Raw genomic sequence first — 13,177 nt, 5'->3', positions numbered from 1 at the left:
TTCGGGACATCGCAGCTCTTTTATGCGTTACGAGACGTTTCTTTCCCGTCGGTGCTTTTCCCTCTGCCCAACAGGTTAGAGTTATACACGCAAAGAAATCCCAGAGCGGAATCCCGGAGAGACAGAAACCGGAGGAGCTGTCCCGACTTTTGGGGCATCTCGTGATTTACACCAGCGTGGCCCAGGCAAAGCCCTTTACTCAGCACCTGCTCTGAGTAAGAATCCGAATTTCTGCTGGTCTCCCAGAGAGCTGGAGTGCAGCATGGAGTTTTTCTTCAAAGATAGAGTTTATTGCTAAAAATGTTTTGATCAGTGATAGCTCATATTTACATTGATATGTTTTTAAAGGAATATTCAAGTAAACATTTCCAATAGTTTATGGCATAATCTCTAGCTTTTTTTTTTCCTATACACAAACGTTAAAAATAAATAAACTGTACACAGAAAATTTCCTTTAACATCTCTACACCACTATATGTATTCCCACACAAAAAAACCAATTCCACTCTTTCATAGATTTGTACTTTTCTTTAAAATTTCCTTCTTAATTAATTGTTATACACTTTTTAAAAAAACACTAGAGAGCTTGGCAAATTAGTTCAAACATCAGTGACAAGGTCTGAAGAAGATAAAAAAATACAGCACAGAGAAACAACCACTCAGGGATGCTGCGGTTCTTGTTTTTCTTTTTTTACACCCTCCGCCCCTTTTCTCCTTTTGATAAAGACATCTTTACAAGAAATTTCTGCCCTTCCCTTTGGCAGGGAAGTGCTTGGGTTCTGTGGGGATGGGTTTAAAATGTGGTCCTATGTCTTTAAAATAATAATAATAACAATAATAATTATAATAATAATAAAAAAAAACAGCTGCAATTTCCCCCCCTTTTCCTTTAAAATCTCTCTATTTACACGGCTGGTAGGTTTTTTTTTTCCTTTTTTTAAAGTTTTTTTTTTTAATTTTCCTTTTGTTAGAAGGCTATATACGTATAAAAATAGACATCTGATTGTAGTGCTTTACTGTGCCTTTGGCCTGCCCTGCAGTTCCTGGGTTCGCTTTCCCCCCTTTTGAATAAAATAATATTAAAAGAAGTCCAAGTGAAAAAAAAAAATTAACAACATAAAAAAAAAAAAACCCTGCAAAATTAACAAAAATAAAAAATGAAAAACAAAATAAAACAAAACAAACAAAAAAAAAACCTCCAAAGCGGTTCATCTTCTCCCACTTCGCTCTGGCGGGTGGGGAAAAAAACCACCTCCCAAAAAAACTATCCCAAAAAAACCCACCCGAAAAACCTCCCCCCCGCTAAAGTGATCCGGAGGAGGAGGGCGGCAGTGCAAGGGGCCGGCGCGGCTTAGCAGGAGCACTTGCACTCGGAGATGAGCGGGTACTGCACGGGGATCCAGGTGCAGTACTTCTGACTGGACCAGCCCTGGCAGTGCCAGCGCAGGAAGGTCTTGGTGACCGACTTGACGGGCTTGCAGAACATGCCCTCGGGCAGCGAGCAGGACTTCTCGGCCAGGCAGTTGCCCTCCTTGATGTAGCGCGGCCAGAAGCGCACCCCCAGGTCCTTCCAGGCGTAGAAGACGGGGCAGTGGGTGTGCGCCCAGAGCCACTGCAGCACCTTCCGCCGCGCCTTCTTGCCCAGCCGCAGGCGCGGGCCCCGGGGCGGCCCCAGCTCCAGCCGCCGCAGCTCGGCCGGCAGCGCCGCCCGCCCCCGCCCCGCCGCCGCCGCGGCGCCCGAGGCGTTGGCCGGCCCCGGCACGGCCACGGCCATGAAGCCGGGGTCGAAATGGCTGCCCAGCTTCTTCCTCAGCGTCCTCTCGTCCAGGTCCTGCTCCTTGGGGTCGTACTCGGGGTCCGGGTGCTCCACGATGTCCTTGACGGGCAGGTTGTCGCTGGGCGAGGGTCGCAGGCGCAGGAAGGGCTGCCCGCCCGCCGGCAGCCCCAGGCAGAGGCAGAGCAGCAGCGCCCGGATCGCCGTCATGCTCCGGGCGGGCCCCGGCGCTGCTCCCGGCGGCCTCGGCTCCTAGCGCTGCCCGGCGGCGCCCGCCGGCTCCCGGGGGCTCATAAATAGGCAGAGACACCAGTGTCCGGCGGGGCCCGTTACTTTAAATAGCCCGGCCGGGGTTGTGTGACAGCCGCATCTGAGGCTCGCCCCGCGCCCGCGGCCGCTGGCTCCCGGGGCTCCCCGCCGGGCCGGCTCCAGCCGCGGTCGGCAGCGCCGGGGGGTCCGAGCCTCCCCCGCGGGGGAGGGCAGGGCACGGCGGCGGCCGAGCCTTCCTCCTCCTCCTCCTCCTCCTCTGCCGCCGCCGCCGCTCTCGCTCGCTCCCCCCCAAAATTCACAGCGGACTCGTCTCCATCGCCATGGTGACAGCTGGGCCGAGCCCCACGACAGCTCGTCTAGACGGTGTGACAGGGTTTGGCGTGAGACCGGAGCCCGAGAATAAAACCCTCCTTTATAGCCGGGCGCGCCGGGCGAGGGGGCGGGAGGAGGGTCACGGCGCCGGGGCGCTCGGGCGGCCCCTGCGCGGGCACGGCCGGGGCACGGGGCTCAGGCGGCGGCGGGCGGCGGCGGCAGCGCCCGCGGCCCGGCCGGGTTCCTCCTCATGGCGAGCGGCGGGGGCGGCCCGCGGGCCCCCGGGGCATCCTCGGCGTGATGGGGCTGGGGGGCCGGAGGGTGTCCCCGGCACCGGCGAGGCGGCGCGTCCCGATTCCCTGGCGGCTCCTCGGCGGGGACGGGCAGGGGCGGGCTCGGCCGTCGCTCAGCAGCCCCGGCGACCCATGCCGGTGCCGCTGTTGCTGCCGCTGCTCCGGGGAGCCGGTCGTCCGCGCCGCACTCAGCGCATCCAGCCGCGGCGCCGCTCCGTGCCCTATGCTGCCTGCTCGGCTCGGGGCAGCCAGGCCCGGCCCGGCTCGGCTCGGCTCGGTGTCGCCCGGTGTCGCCCGGTGTCGCCCGGTGTCGCCCGGTGTCGCGGCGTGCCGCCCGCCGCCGCCTCCCGCCCGCCGCGCTCTGCCGCGCCGCCGCTGCCGCCCAAGTTAAATACGCGCCCCGCGCGGCCGCCCCGCCCCCCTGTCACTTTCCCCGGCGCTGAGTGACAGCCGGGTCCTGCCGCCACCCCCGGGGCCGCCCACCTCCCTCCGGAGCCGCGTCCCACCTGCGCTGCCGGCCCCGGGCTCCTCGCGAGCTGTCACCCCAGCGGCGGGAGCCCCGGAGCCGCGGGCACCGCCGGACCCCCGGCCAGCGGGACCGTCACTCCGCCTCTGCCTTCCACGGCTGCTTTGCTGCCCCATGTCTGCTTCTCCACAAAAGCCCAGCCGCCACCAAACCGCCTTCCAGCTTTACACAGAGCTTTAGTAGAATAGGGTGCCATGTCCTTAGAGGCCCTCTGGGACAGCACACCAGGGTGGGACCACTCCAGCATCAGAGTCAGCACCGTCTGCAAGGCAGCCTGCAGCCTTCCAGGAGCATCACTCTCACTCGGGAGAAAGCGCCCCTGCATCCCTCAGTGCAGCATGGTGTGATAACCAGCCAGGTAAAAGCACTGGCTCTTCCTTCACCTCCTTCTCAGCTGTGTGAGGCTACATCTTTTTTTTTGAGAAGAGCTGGACCTGCAGCCTTTGAGGCACAGAGACAGGCAGCCTGGTGTGTGTCAACAGTGGGAAACCCCAAACCTTCCTCACCTCCTTTACCTCCACATTGCTGAGCGCTGAGCTCACACTTGAACCATATCCAGAAATTGGACACACAGCTGGTTCCTCCAGGCTGACAGTGTGTAAGAGCATTCCTGCCCATGCCAGTCACTCTCTCCCAAAGCCATGAGATAACCAGTTACCCACTGGAGGCAAGGCAGGGTGCAGAGGGACTGACGTGGGTCGTGGGGCCAGTTCCTCACCACAGTGTGTTCTGACCTAGCAAAGTGAGGGGCTGCAGTGACAGATCATCCCAGAGCATCCCTCTGGCACATGCTTGGGGCTGTACAGGGCTGGCTCCACTTACTAGGCTAAGTAACAGAGCATCTACCCTGGCTTCTGACTCTTTATCATTCCAGAAATGCCAAATGTTGGGTTCAGACAGGAAACATAAACAAATCCCCCTAAAACAGAGCGGCTGGACATCCTGAGTCTGAATAGAGTCAGAGCATCTGCTGGACACTGGGGAAACAGAGCTGCTGATCCCAGTGCATCCCAGTCATTTACTGTGTGCAGGAGTTTCAATGTCTCAAGCCTTTCTTCCCTCACTCTGTATTTCTGCTTTCATGATCCCAGCTTGGTTTGCTGAACTTGGAGCTTTTCTTCGCTCATTTGGCTCACACATATTCTGCAATTAGACCCATGGAACTGTACTGTTTCCGAGCTTTTTCACCATTAGCTCTCAAAAATTTGCAAAAGAGATGGGTATTGCTATCCCCTGAAGCTGAGAATTATCCGTGAAATGTTCTCATTATCTATTTTCTGACCCCGATGCACATGCAGTGCTTGAAGTGAAGGCAACCTGAATGTGCAAGATGTGCTCTGCCATCTCTCGCTGCTGGGTGGGAAAATGCAGTGCTCTCAGCAGTGTCAGAACTAAAGCAAACACAGAAATGAGAAGCAGCTCAGGGCAGAGACACCCAAGAGTCAGGAAGGGGGCAATTACTCACCAAGATGTACTGCTGTTGGCACTGCTGCCTGAGTAAATCCTGGTGGGGTGATTAACATCTGACTGTAATTGTAATAATAAAATCCGACATGTACACAGCATTTTTCATCCTGAAGGATCCCAAAGCACTCAAGTAACTTAACTCCTTCAGCTGTCTTCTGGACTTTATAAACATGCTTCTTAATCATCCTGCCCAGGAAAAGATGTCTTTGCTCTGGCCACCCTCACCTTGCTTCAACAGGTCCCCCATGGGAGAGGAGAGGCTCTCCAGGGTGGGCTGGAGAAAATTTCCCCTTCTGGAGGCAAGATTCCTGGCAAATGGTGCTTGGCATGTTCCAGGGTTAGCGAGGGAGAAGGCACCAATATCTCCAGGGGGCTTCAAAGACTGCAGTGGGCTAACTGCTCTGCTTTTGTGCTAGCCACCGTGAAGCATCTCACTTGGTCTTCTTCTGAGCTTCCCAAGAGAGAAAGGGGAAATGAAGACAACTCCTAGACAGGAAATATAAAGCTTCATTCTGTCTGCAAGGTCCACCATGAGAGCCAAAGGCTCCTTCTTCCCTTCCCTTCCCTTCCCTTCCCTTCCCTTCCCTTCCCTTCCCTTCCCTTCCCTTCCCTTCCCTTCCCTTCCCTTCCCTTCCCTTCCCTTCCCTTCCCTTCCCTTCCCTTCCCTTCCCTTCCCTTCCCTTCCCTTCCCTTCCCTTCCCTTCCCTTCCCTTCCCTTCCCTTCCCTTCCCTTCCCTTCCCTTCCCTTCCCTTCCCTTCCCTTCCCTTCCCTTCCCTTCCCTTCCCTTCCCTTCCCTTCCCTTCCCTTCCCTTCCCTTCCCTTCCCTTCCCTTCCCTTCCCTTCCCTTCCCTTCCCTTCCCTTCCCTTCCCTTCCCTTCCCTTCCCTTCCCTTCCCTTCCCTTCCCTTCCCTTCCCTTCCCTTCCCTTCCCTTCCCTTCCCTTCCCTTCCCTTCCCTTCCCTTTCTGCTCCCTGCGGGCACACAGCCCAGCTCCCAGTCTAGCCCTTAATTAAAGGATTTCAAGTTGGAAAGGGTACATATCCCCTATCAAAATAATTCTGTGTAAGAAAGGTGTAATGTTAAAGGCACTTTCTGAAAGGCTAAAGTGGTTTTCAGCTGCTTATTTTTGCTACTTTTCCATATCTGGCATCCCTTTGTCAGCTAAAGAAGACCTGGAAGATTTTGTGACAAAGTATAAGGGCATTTTTAGTTCATGTTTGAAACTGTTCTCACTGGAAGGCTGTCAGCAGGTAAACTCCAAGTACCAGCAAAGCATCAGTGATGCTCTCTTACCAACAAAGTTTTTCATCTGACAAAGTGTTTTATCTTTTAGCTTGTGTCGGACAGAACAAATTGAACTCAAAGCCAGATGTAAAGATACCAAGCAAAACTGTGTTTGTTATAAAGTCATTCCTATTCCTTCAGCTGTAGGCACAGAAGCTTCACATCCACACTTGAAACCCTGGAAAAGTCTCCTGCCAGGTGTGGCACAGGAAGCTCACACTTCGAAAGATGAGACTGAAAGGAGAGAATTGAGGGGAGAAAGAGGAGGACAGAAAAAGAGAAGAAGAAAAGAGAATAGGAAAATAGAAGAGGAGAACACAACTCCCAGCCAAATGTATTTTGTCACTTTTGGTTGTATTTTTCATGCTGCTTTCTGTGTGTTTAAGTTTTCCAGGATTTCTTTATGCTTGAGAAACAATGGTGATGGGCTGGCATGGCAAATATGAGGAAAGGCTTGGATCTGACAAGACAAAAGCTCTAATTTTCACTTAAAGAACCAAAAAAATCTCCCAATGGTGCATCAGGTTTTCATTAGAGATATGTTTATTTTCCAGTAGAAATACATTACCCTCCTCTCGTCAGTGAGTCTGAAGGAGCAGTTCCCAAAGTCTGCCACGGCAAGTGGCTGGCAGGGCTCCAGGGGAGCCTGGGCAGCAGCTCAGGGCTGGCTGGCTCCTGCTGTCTGCTGTGGGCAGGGCACATCCAGGGCCTGACAGCAGCTGGCAGCCCGAGCCCTGGTGAAGGCGACAGGGACGGCAAAGGGCACACAGCCACAGTGTCACCGTAAGGGTCAGATGAATGGGACATGCACACACAGACACACAGAGTGTCCCTCGTGGTCATCACAGAGGTACTGAAGTTTAACTTATGTCAGTAGCTCAATAATCCCAGTTTTAATGAAGTTACTCACCAGCTCACGCGTTTCTCTTCAGGAGAATGTGATAGGATGAGATATAGGGTGGCAAGAAGGTGGCCCCAGTCACCTTCTGCTAAAATCTGTGTAGGTCTTGGACCTGCCCTGTTCACGCCCACTGTCTGCTCCTCAGCCTTGGGCCACCAGCCCCAGCAATCCCCCCCTCCACCCCCGCTGTCCAGTGCTGCCCTTCCCCAGTGGGACCAGGGAGGAGCATCTGGCAAAGGTGTCCTCTGAAAGTCAGGCCAAGAGTCCCAGGGGAACCCTCCAGCTGTGCCTGGGAGTCAACACTCACCCTGCACTGAGTTCCAAAAAGATGATGGGGACAAAAGCACCCCTGAAGCTCCAAGAAGGAGATTATGTGGAGCTTAGGAGATTAACCCTAATGCTAACCCTCAGAAATAAATTTTCTCTATCTCAAGTAGGGTGGTTTTTCTATTCTGAGCTTTTGTTTGCCCTTATCATGACACCTTTTTCTGTTTTTCAAGCTCCTTGTGACTTTCTCCCTTGTGGCATCATGATATTGTGCCCCATCTCTCTCTGTCCCACCCCTTTCCAGTGGTCACTATCCCTGGCAATGTTCAAAAGACGTGGATATGGCATGGTTTAGTGGTGACCTTAGCAGTGCTGGGGTAATGGTTGGACTTGATTACCTCAGGGGGCTTTTCCAACCTAATGGAATCTATGATTCTATCACTTCCAACCAAACTTGTTTCTTGCCATACACCTGGCCCAGGATTTCCCTGTTTCCTGTGGAGCTGTACCTTCCATTCCCCTTCAACTGCCTTGAGCTGGTCCTTGAGCATTCTCACTGTGATTCCTGCTCTCTGCACTGGCTGTAGCACCTGCATCTACCATACCTGACACCACTCACTTCAGTGCCCCATTTCCCTGTTGTCCCTGAGACTTCTAAAATTACTCTACCAGTTCCAGTTAACAGTCAGCCCAGTTTCTGGCACATTTTTAGTAGTGCCTGATGTTATAAATGCTTTTAAAAGACCTACCCTATCACCATTTTATGGGAAGCAGTCCAAGGTGGTGGTTTCCTCCCTCCTGTCTGAGAGCTTGGAGTTGGTTACATCCAATTTACTATGGCCTGGACAACTGGGAGAGGTGATGCCCAGGGTGGTGGAGAAGGCTGGTCTGAGCCAAAGGTTGGGTTGCTCTCAACCCATTCCCAGTGACTGCAGTGCTCACCAGCTGCTGGGCCATCCTGAGCATGCTGTGCTGCTCCCCTGCAGCCACCAGCACTGTGAATATTCACACGCATCAGTTATGTGGTCCAGTGCTCGTGGGAAGGAGATCTCACCCTACAACAAGGGAATCTGCAGAAGCAAAGCCCCTGGTGCAGCAGTTTGATCTTCCTACCCTCCCTCAGCCCAAAGCATCCATCCCATATCCTGGGGGCTGGGAAAAAGTTGGGATCTCAGGATGGATCCCTCTAAAACTCTCCTCTTCCAGGGGACCTGGAGGAACACTGAGCAGTGCAGAGACCAGGAATGATCCCTGGACATCAGCCAACATTAAAAAACAGCAGCATGGAGCTCTGAGGTTTTACCCTCTTGGCAAACATCCGTCACCACGTGTTGACACAGAGCAATGCTGCCACATCACGTTGTACGGGGCACTTGCTGTCAATACCAGTTCAGGGCAGAGAGAACTGCTCAGGGCAGCTATTTTTTGAAAATGTCCTGAATAAAGGGCTGGACCAAGCCTTGGGGACACAGCCTGCCACTAAAGGTGGCCATGCTGGGGAGAACTCTGGCTCGAGGGCTCCTGAGACATGGCTCAGGGATAATGTGTGTAAACCAAAGACAAATGACCAGCCCCAGGCCAGCCTGGTGACACCAGGCTTTGAAAATTTGTGACCCCTTCCTTTCTGCTTGGACATGCCTTTTGCCACTCTGGAGTACAGGAAGACCTGGTGGCCAGTGTTGGGAACTTGCCAGGCAGATGAATAGAATCACAGAACCATTAAGGCTGAAAAAAACCTCTGAGATCATTGAGTTCAACCATTAACCTGGCACTTCCAGGTCAACTGACAACCATAGCCCTGCACAGCACACCCAGCCATTGCCCAACTCAAATGGGAATGTGTAAGGACTCTCCTCCAAGAGCAGCTGGACCAAAGATCCAGCTACAGCCCACCCCCAGCCCACTTCCCATCCCAACAGCCATCCCCCAGGAAATGCTGCAGAAACACTTTCTTTCTGCTGCCTCTTCTCACCTGTCCTCAGTGCTGGTGAAGCTCCCCTTCCTGCAGGGCTCTGGCAGGTTGGTCCCTTCCCTAGACCACTGCTCCAAGCTCCCTCCTGGGTGCAGAGCCATGTCCCAGCACAGGGATCCCATCCCAGCTGCAGGAGCACCATCGGTGATGCTCCCAAGGACACCAGGCTGTGGCTGGAACCGAGGTGGGATGGAGGGCAGGGCTGAGACTGATGTGTATTGCAGGGACCTCAGGGTGCTCCAGCTCAGCTGACAGCAAGGACAGGACACACAGGGCACATCCAGAGGTTCAGTCACCTTCAATCAACCCCTCTGCCCTTGCACCCCCCAGTGCCCTGCTTGCCAGGACACGTCGTGCTGAGGTTCCATGGCACTTGGCTGACCTGCCATGCTCCATCTGCCTCTGCAGCTGCCTCTGCTCCCCAGTCTGGCACCCCCAGCACAGCCCATCTTACCCTGAAAAAGGGCTGTGTCTTTGTCTTGGGAGTTGCACTGAAGGCAAATTTTTTTCATCTTTTTTTCCACTTAAGGGTCCTTTTTTTTTAACCTTTAAGGAATTTTTTATATTCTTTGATTTTTTTTTCTTCAAATATTGCCCTGCTGGGTGGCCTCAAGAGGCAGGGAGGTGCTCCCATGACCATGCCAGCGTGCTGCCTGTGGGACTGCCTTGCCAGCTGACACGGTGGGTGACTTGTGCCCCTGGCTCTGGGGACACTGTGGGGTCTCAGAGCGCCTTGCTCCAAGCTCACACACATGCACAACCCTCACTGGGTCTTTCCCACAGTGCTACTTCAACCTACTCACTAGCTTTGGGAAGCTACATCTCAGAGATCCTCCCAAGGAGAGGGATCTCCTTCCAGCACTGCTCCCCTCCATCATCAAAGCATCAGAGGAGGGAAGGGCCAGGAGGGTCTGACAGCTTAAACCACCAGGAGACAGGGGAACCTCAGTGACTTTGTGGAGCTGCACCCAGTGCCCACTAAACCACAGTCTGTGGAGGCCAGAGCAATTTGAGGAGAGTGTGTTCAGGGGTTAGTGCTGCAAATCCTGGTGCCTCTCCTGTACAAGGGACAAAGGTCAGTTCTGGGGTACCTGAGTTTGCTTCCTCCTGTTTCATGTAGCTCCAGTAGGGACATTTCTCACTGCAGTGACATGGGTCCCTGACCAGGAGAAGCTAATGGAAAGCAGCAGGAGGCGTGAGCTGACACAGGATGGAAAACAGGATCCTATGTCAGCATGTGGCCTCATGCTGTCCCTGAGGAGGTCACTTTTCTTAGAATCACAGAATCTCCTGAATGGGAAGGGACCCACAGGGGTCATCCAGCCCAGCCCCTGGCGCTGCACAGACACCCCAACAATCCCACCCTGGGCATCCCTGGCAGTGCTGTCCAAGCTCTCCTGGAGCTCTGGCAGCCTCAGGGCTGTGCCCATTCCCTGGGGAGCCTGGGCAGTGCCAGCACCCTCTGGGGGAAGAACCTTTCCTGAGATCCAGTCACATCTCCCTCTGGTCCATTCCTTCTGCTCCACAATGCCAACAGAGCCGACTCCATGCTAGAAGCTGGAGGGAAAATTCCTTTTCTGTTTAAATCCTAAGGAAGTTGGCTGTGCCCCTGAGAGTGATTAGCACTGAGCCACCTCATCCCTCAACAAAGTCCATCCCAAAGCCAGGAGGGGCAGAGCAGGAGATTCTCCTCATGGAAGAGATGTCTTTTCACCCTTTTCACAGTCTAAGGAGGGAAACTGGTACCAACTCGGAGCATCCTCTGCAGCCCAGTGCTGGGGTCACACCAGCTCTGAGTAGCCTCCTACCTTTTGTTTTCTCCCACAGGCTTGTTCTCAGACAAGGAACAGGAATCTTGCCTGTTGCAGATGGTTCGTCTGGAATTTTTTCTTTCAGTCTGAAAATTCAACTTATTTCAGATACAGGAGACAAGGTTATACATTTGACAGAGATCATTCTAACTCAAGACACGGAGTAGCATCCCAGTTTTCCTGTGTGCAGGCTGGAAGTCCTGCTACCTGCTTCAAAATCTGTGGGAACGACAGCTTTCCAGCTTTCCTTGGGCTTTGGTCAAATCCCTGGGGGAGTTTATATTGCACCCATGCAGCCTCCTCTCAGCTGTGTTCTGCCACTCTGTTTGTTTTCTCTTGACTCAGCTCCAGCTTTACTTGTTGTCATGGTTTAAGCAGCACACTTGTCCCTGAGATGCAGTGGAGATGTAGGGAGATAAACAGGGAGTGAGGTGACGCAGGGACCTGGCAGGAAGGGAGCTGGCACAGCGAGGCGGTGGGTGCCAAATCCTCCCTAAATTCCTCTTTGAGAAATTCAGCCTGTGAGTAACAATTCAATGCCATAACGTCATCTCTGCCTGGTTCTAGCTGTCCTGGGAGCGCGAGGAGCGGCCGGAGGGGAGCAGCTGTTGTGGAGCAGGGCAAGCAGCACACGGAGCATCCCAGCAGAGCCCAGGCAGGCCCTGCAGCACCAACAGCCACCCCAGTGCCCACCCAGGGCTCCTCATGCCCCTGCTCCACACAGGATGGCTTGGGTGGGAGCTCCAGCCCCGCACGCAGGGCCTGCTGGCACAGCGGTGGGCAGGGCTGTGCTGGGTGCTCTGCCTGAGCTGGGCTGTGTCGGCCTCCCCGGGCAGCAGGCACGGCTCTCAAGGCCAGAACCTGAGAAGGCATTTGCATTTTAGCCCAGATTTTCCCAGTTAATCGGGACCCTTCAGTCTAGTCGCTTGCTTATTTTTTTTAAGCAATGAAAGAGATTTCCCAAATCCAGGCGGCTCTAGGATTACACGCAGGCAGAGACACCATCAGTCTCTGTCAGTCATTCGCTCTGGCTGCAAAGTTGGCGGCAAAGGAGTTCAACTGCAGGAGCAGGGGAGCTGAGCCTGGCCCCAGCCCTTGTGGGTGCCTGGAGCTGCTGCTCTGCCCTGTGACATCTCAGTCCCCTTCAGCCCATGCAAATAGTTGCAAAAGATGCTGATTTGCATCCAGAAGGTCGTGGGTCCTTGACATGGTCTTTGTCCTGATGGACATTTCAGAGGACAGCAGCAAAGGAGGAGCAGAACGAGGGGATAACATGAGAAGGAACAGCATCAAGCTGTGGAGAGCTGTGAAATGTCTGCTTCAATGTGAGAATGGGCTCTTCAGTGCCTTCCCACTAAGCAGAGAAATTCCTTCTGTTTATCCCTGAATGGGATGGTGTGTTGGTATGTTGCATTTAACAACAACAACAACAACAACAACAAGTGATATAATATTCCTGTAAAAGATTTGATTCAGCACTGTCGAGACTTTCCCCCTCCAGCATCTGGCCCCCCGCAGGGAATATGATTTGGAGAGTGGAGTTGAGGAAGGGGTATGAAAGGTGACCCCTTGCAGCATGTGGCATCCAAGGGCTTGGAAGGCAGAGTGATGCAGATAGAAAGGATGTGAGTTCCTTGCTGGAGAAGAGTGAGGAAGGCAGCACTTGCTGCGGGAGCACATCCTGCCCTTCCCTCCATGCTGATCCACAGCCCAGACCTGAAGCTGCTCCAGGTCACAGCAGTGGGTTGGCAGTTTTATTCCAGTGAGGAGTCATTTATTGACGTTCTGCACCAAAGGACATTCCTTGTTATTCAAGCCAACTTCTATTAACCAAGTCATACTTACAGTCCTTCTTCTCAGTGCTTTCAGACATCCACAGTCCTCATCCCATCCCCTCCTGGTCACCACCAGGGCTCCTGCTGTGTTCTTGCACTCTTGACTCCTGCACCACGCCAGAAGCAATAGTAGCACAAGCAGGAGACAACATAAACCTGATGCTTGTTCCAATGCCAGGAGCACTGACTGGACCTGGCTAGGAACCGGCCGTGCTGGAGCTGGCTGGAGCCAGGCTTTGTGGGTGTGTTGAATGGGATAATCTACTAAAATTAAGTATCTTATTCTGTAGCTCATCACCTTGTCTGTCTCGTTTTGTAACTCTTCAGCCTAGCTGGAAAGGTTTGGGTGCTGGTTGTTCAAGCAGCACTGCCTGATGTTGGCCTGTCCCCTTGGCTCATGAGAGACCACAGTGGGACACGGCAGCAGTGATGTTAGAGAGGGGGGTTTGCATCTGTGCTAATCCC

General features: G+C 53.7%; 1 protein-coding gene across 1 annotated transcript; it reads right to left on the bottom strand.

Moving 5' to 3' along the window:
- Positions 1-263: 263 nt before the first annotated feature.
- LOC131090341 (noggin-2-like) lies at positions 264-2,120 on the bottom strand. Its single transcript, XM_058035646.1, has one exon. It carries the CDS (start codon positions 1,982-1,984, stop codon positions 1,352-1,354), a length of 633 nt encoding a protein of 210 aa, XP_057891629.1. The 5' UTR covers positions 1,985-2,120; the 3' UTR covers positions 264-1,351.
- Between the last annotated feature and the right edge of the window lie 11,057 nt (positions 2,121-13,177).

The sequence above is a fragment of the Melospiza georgiana genome, chromosome 16 (assembly GCF_028018845.1).
Source record: "Melospiza georgiana isolate bMelGeo1 chromosome 16, bMelGeo1.pri, whole genome shotgun sequence".
Lineage (NCBI taxonomy): Eukaryota > Metazoa > Chordata > Aves > Passeriformes > Passerellidae > Melospiza > Melospiza georgiana.
Note: the sequence above shows the minus strand (reverse complement) of the source record. Positions and strands in the feature narration are given on the sequence as shown.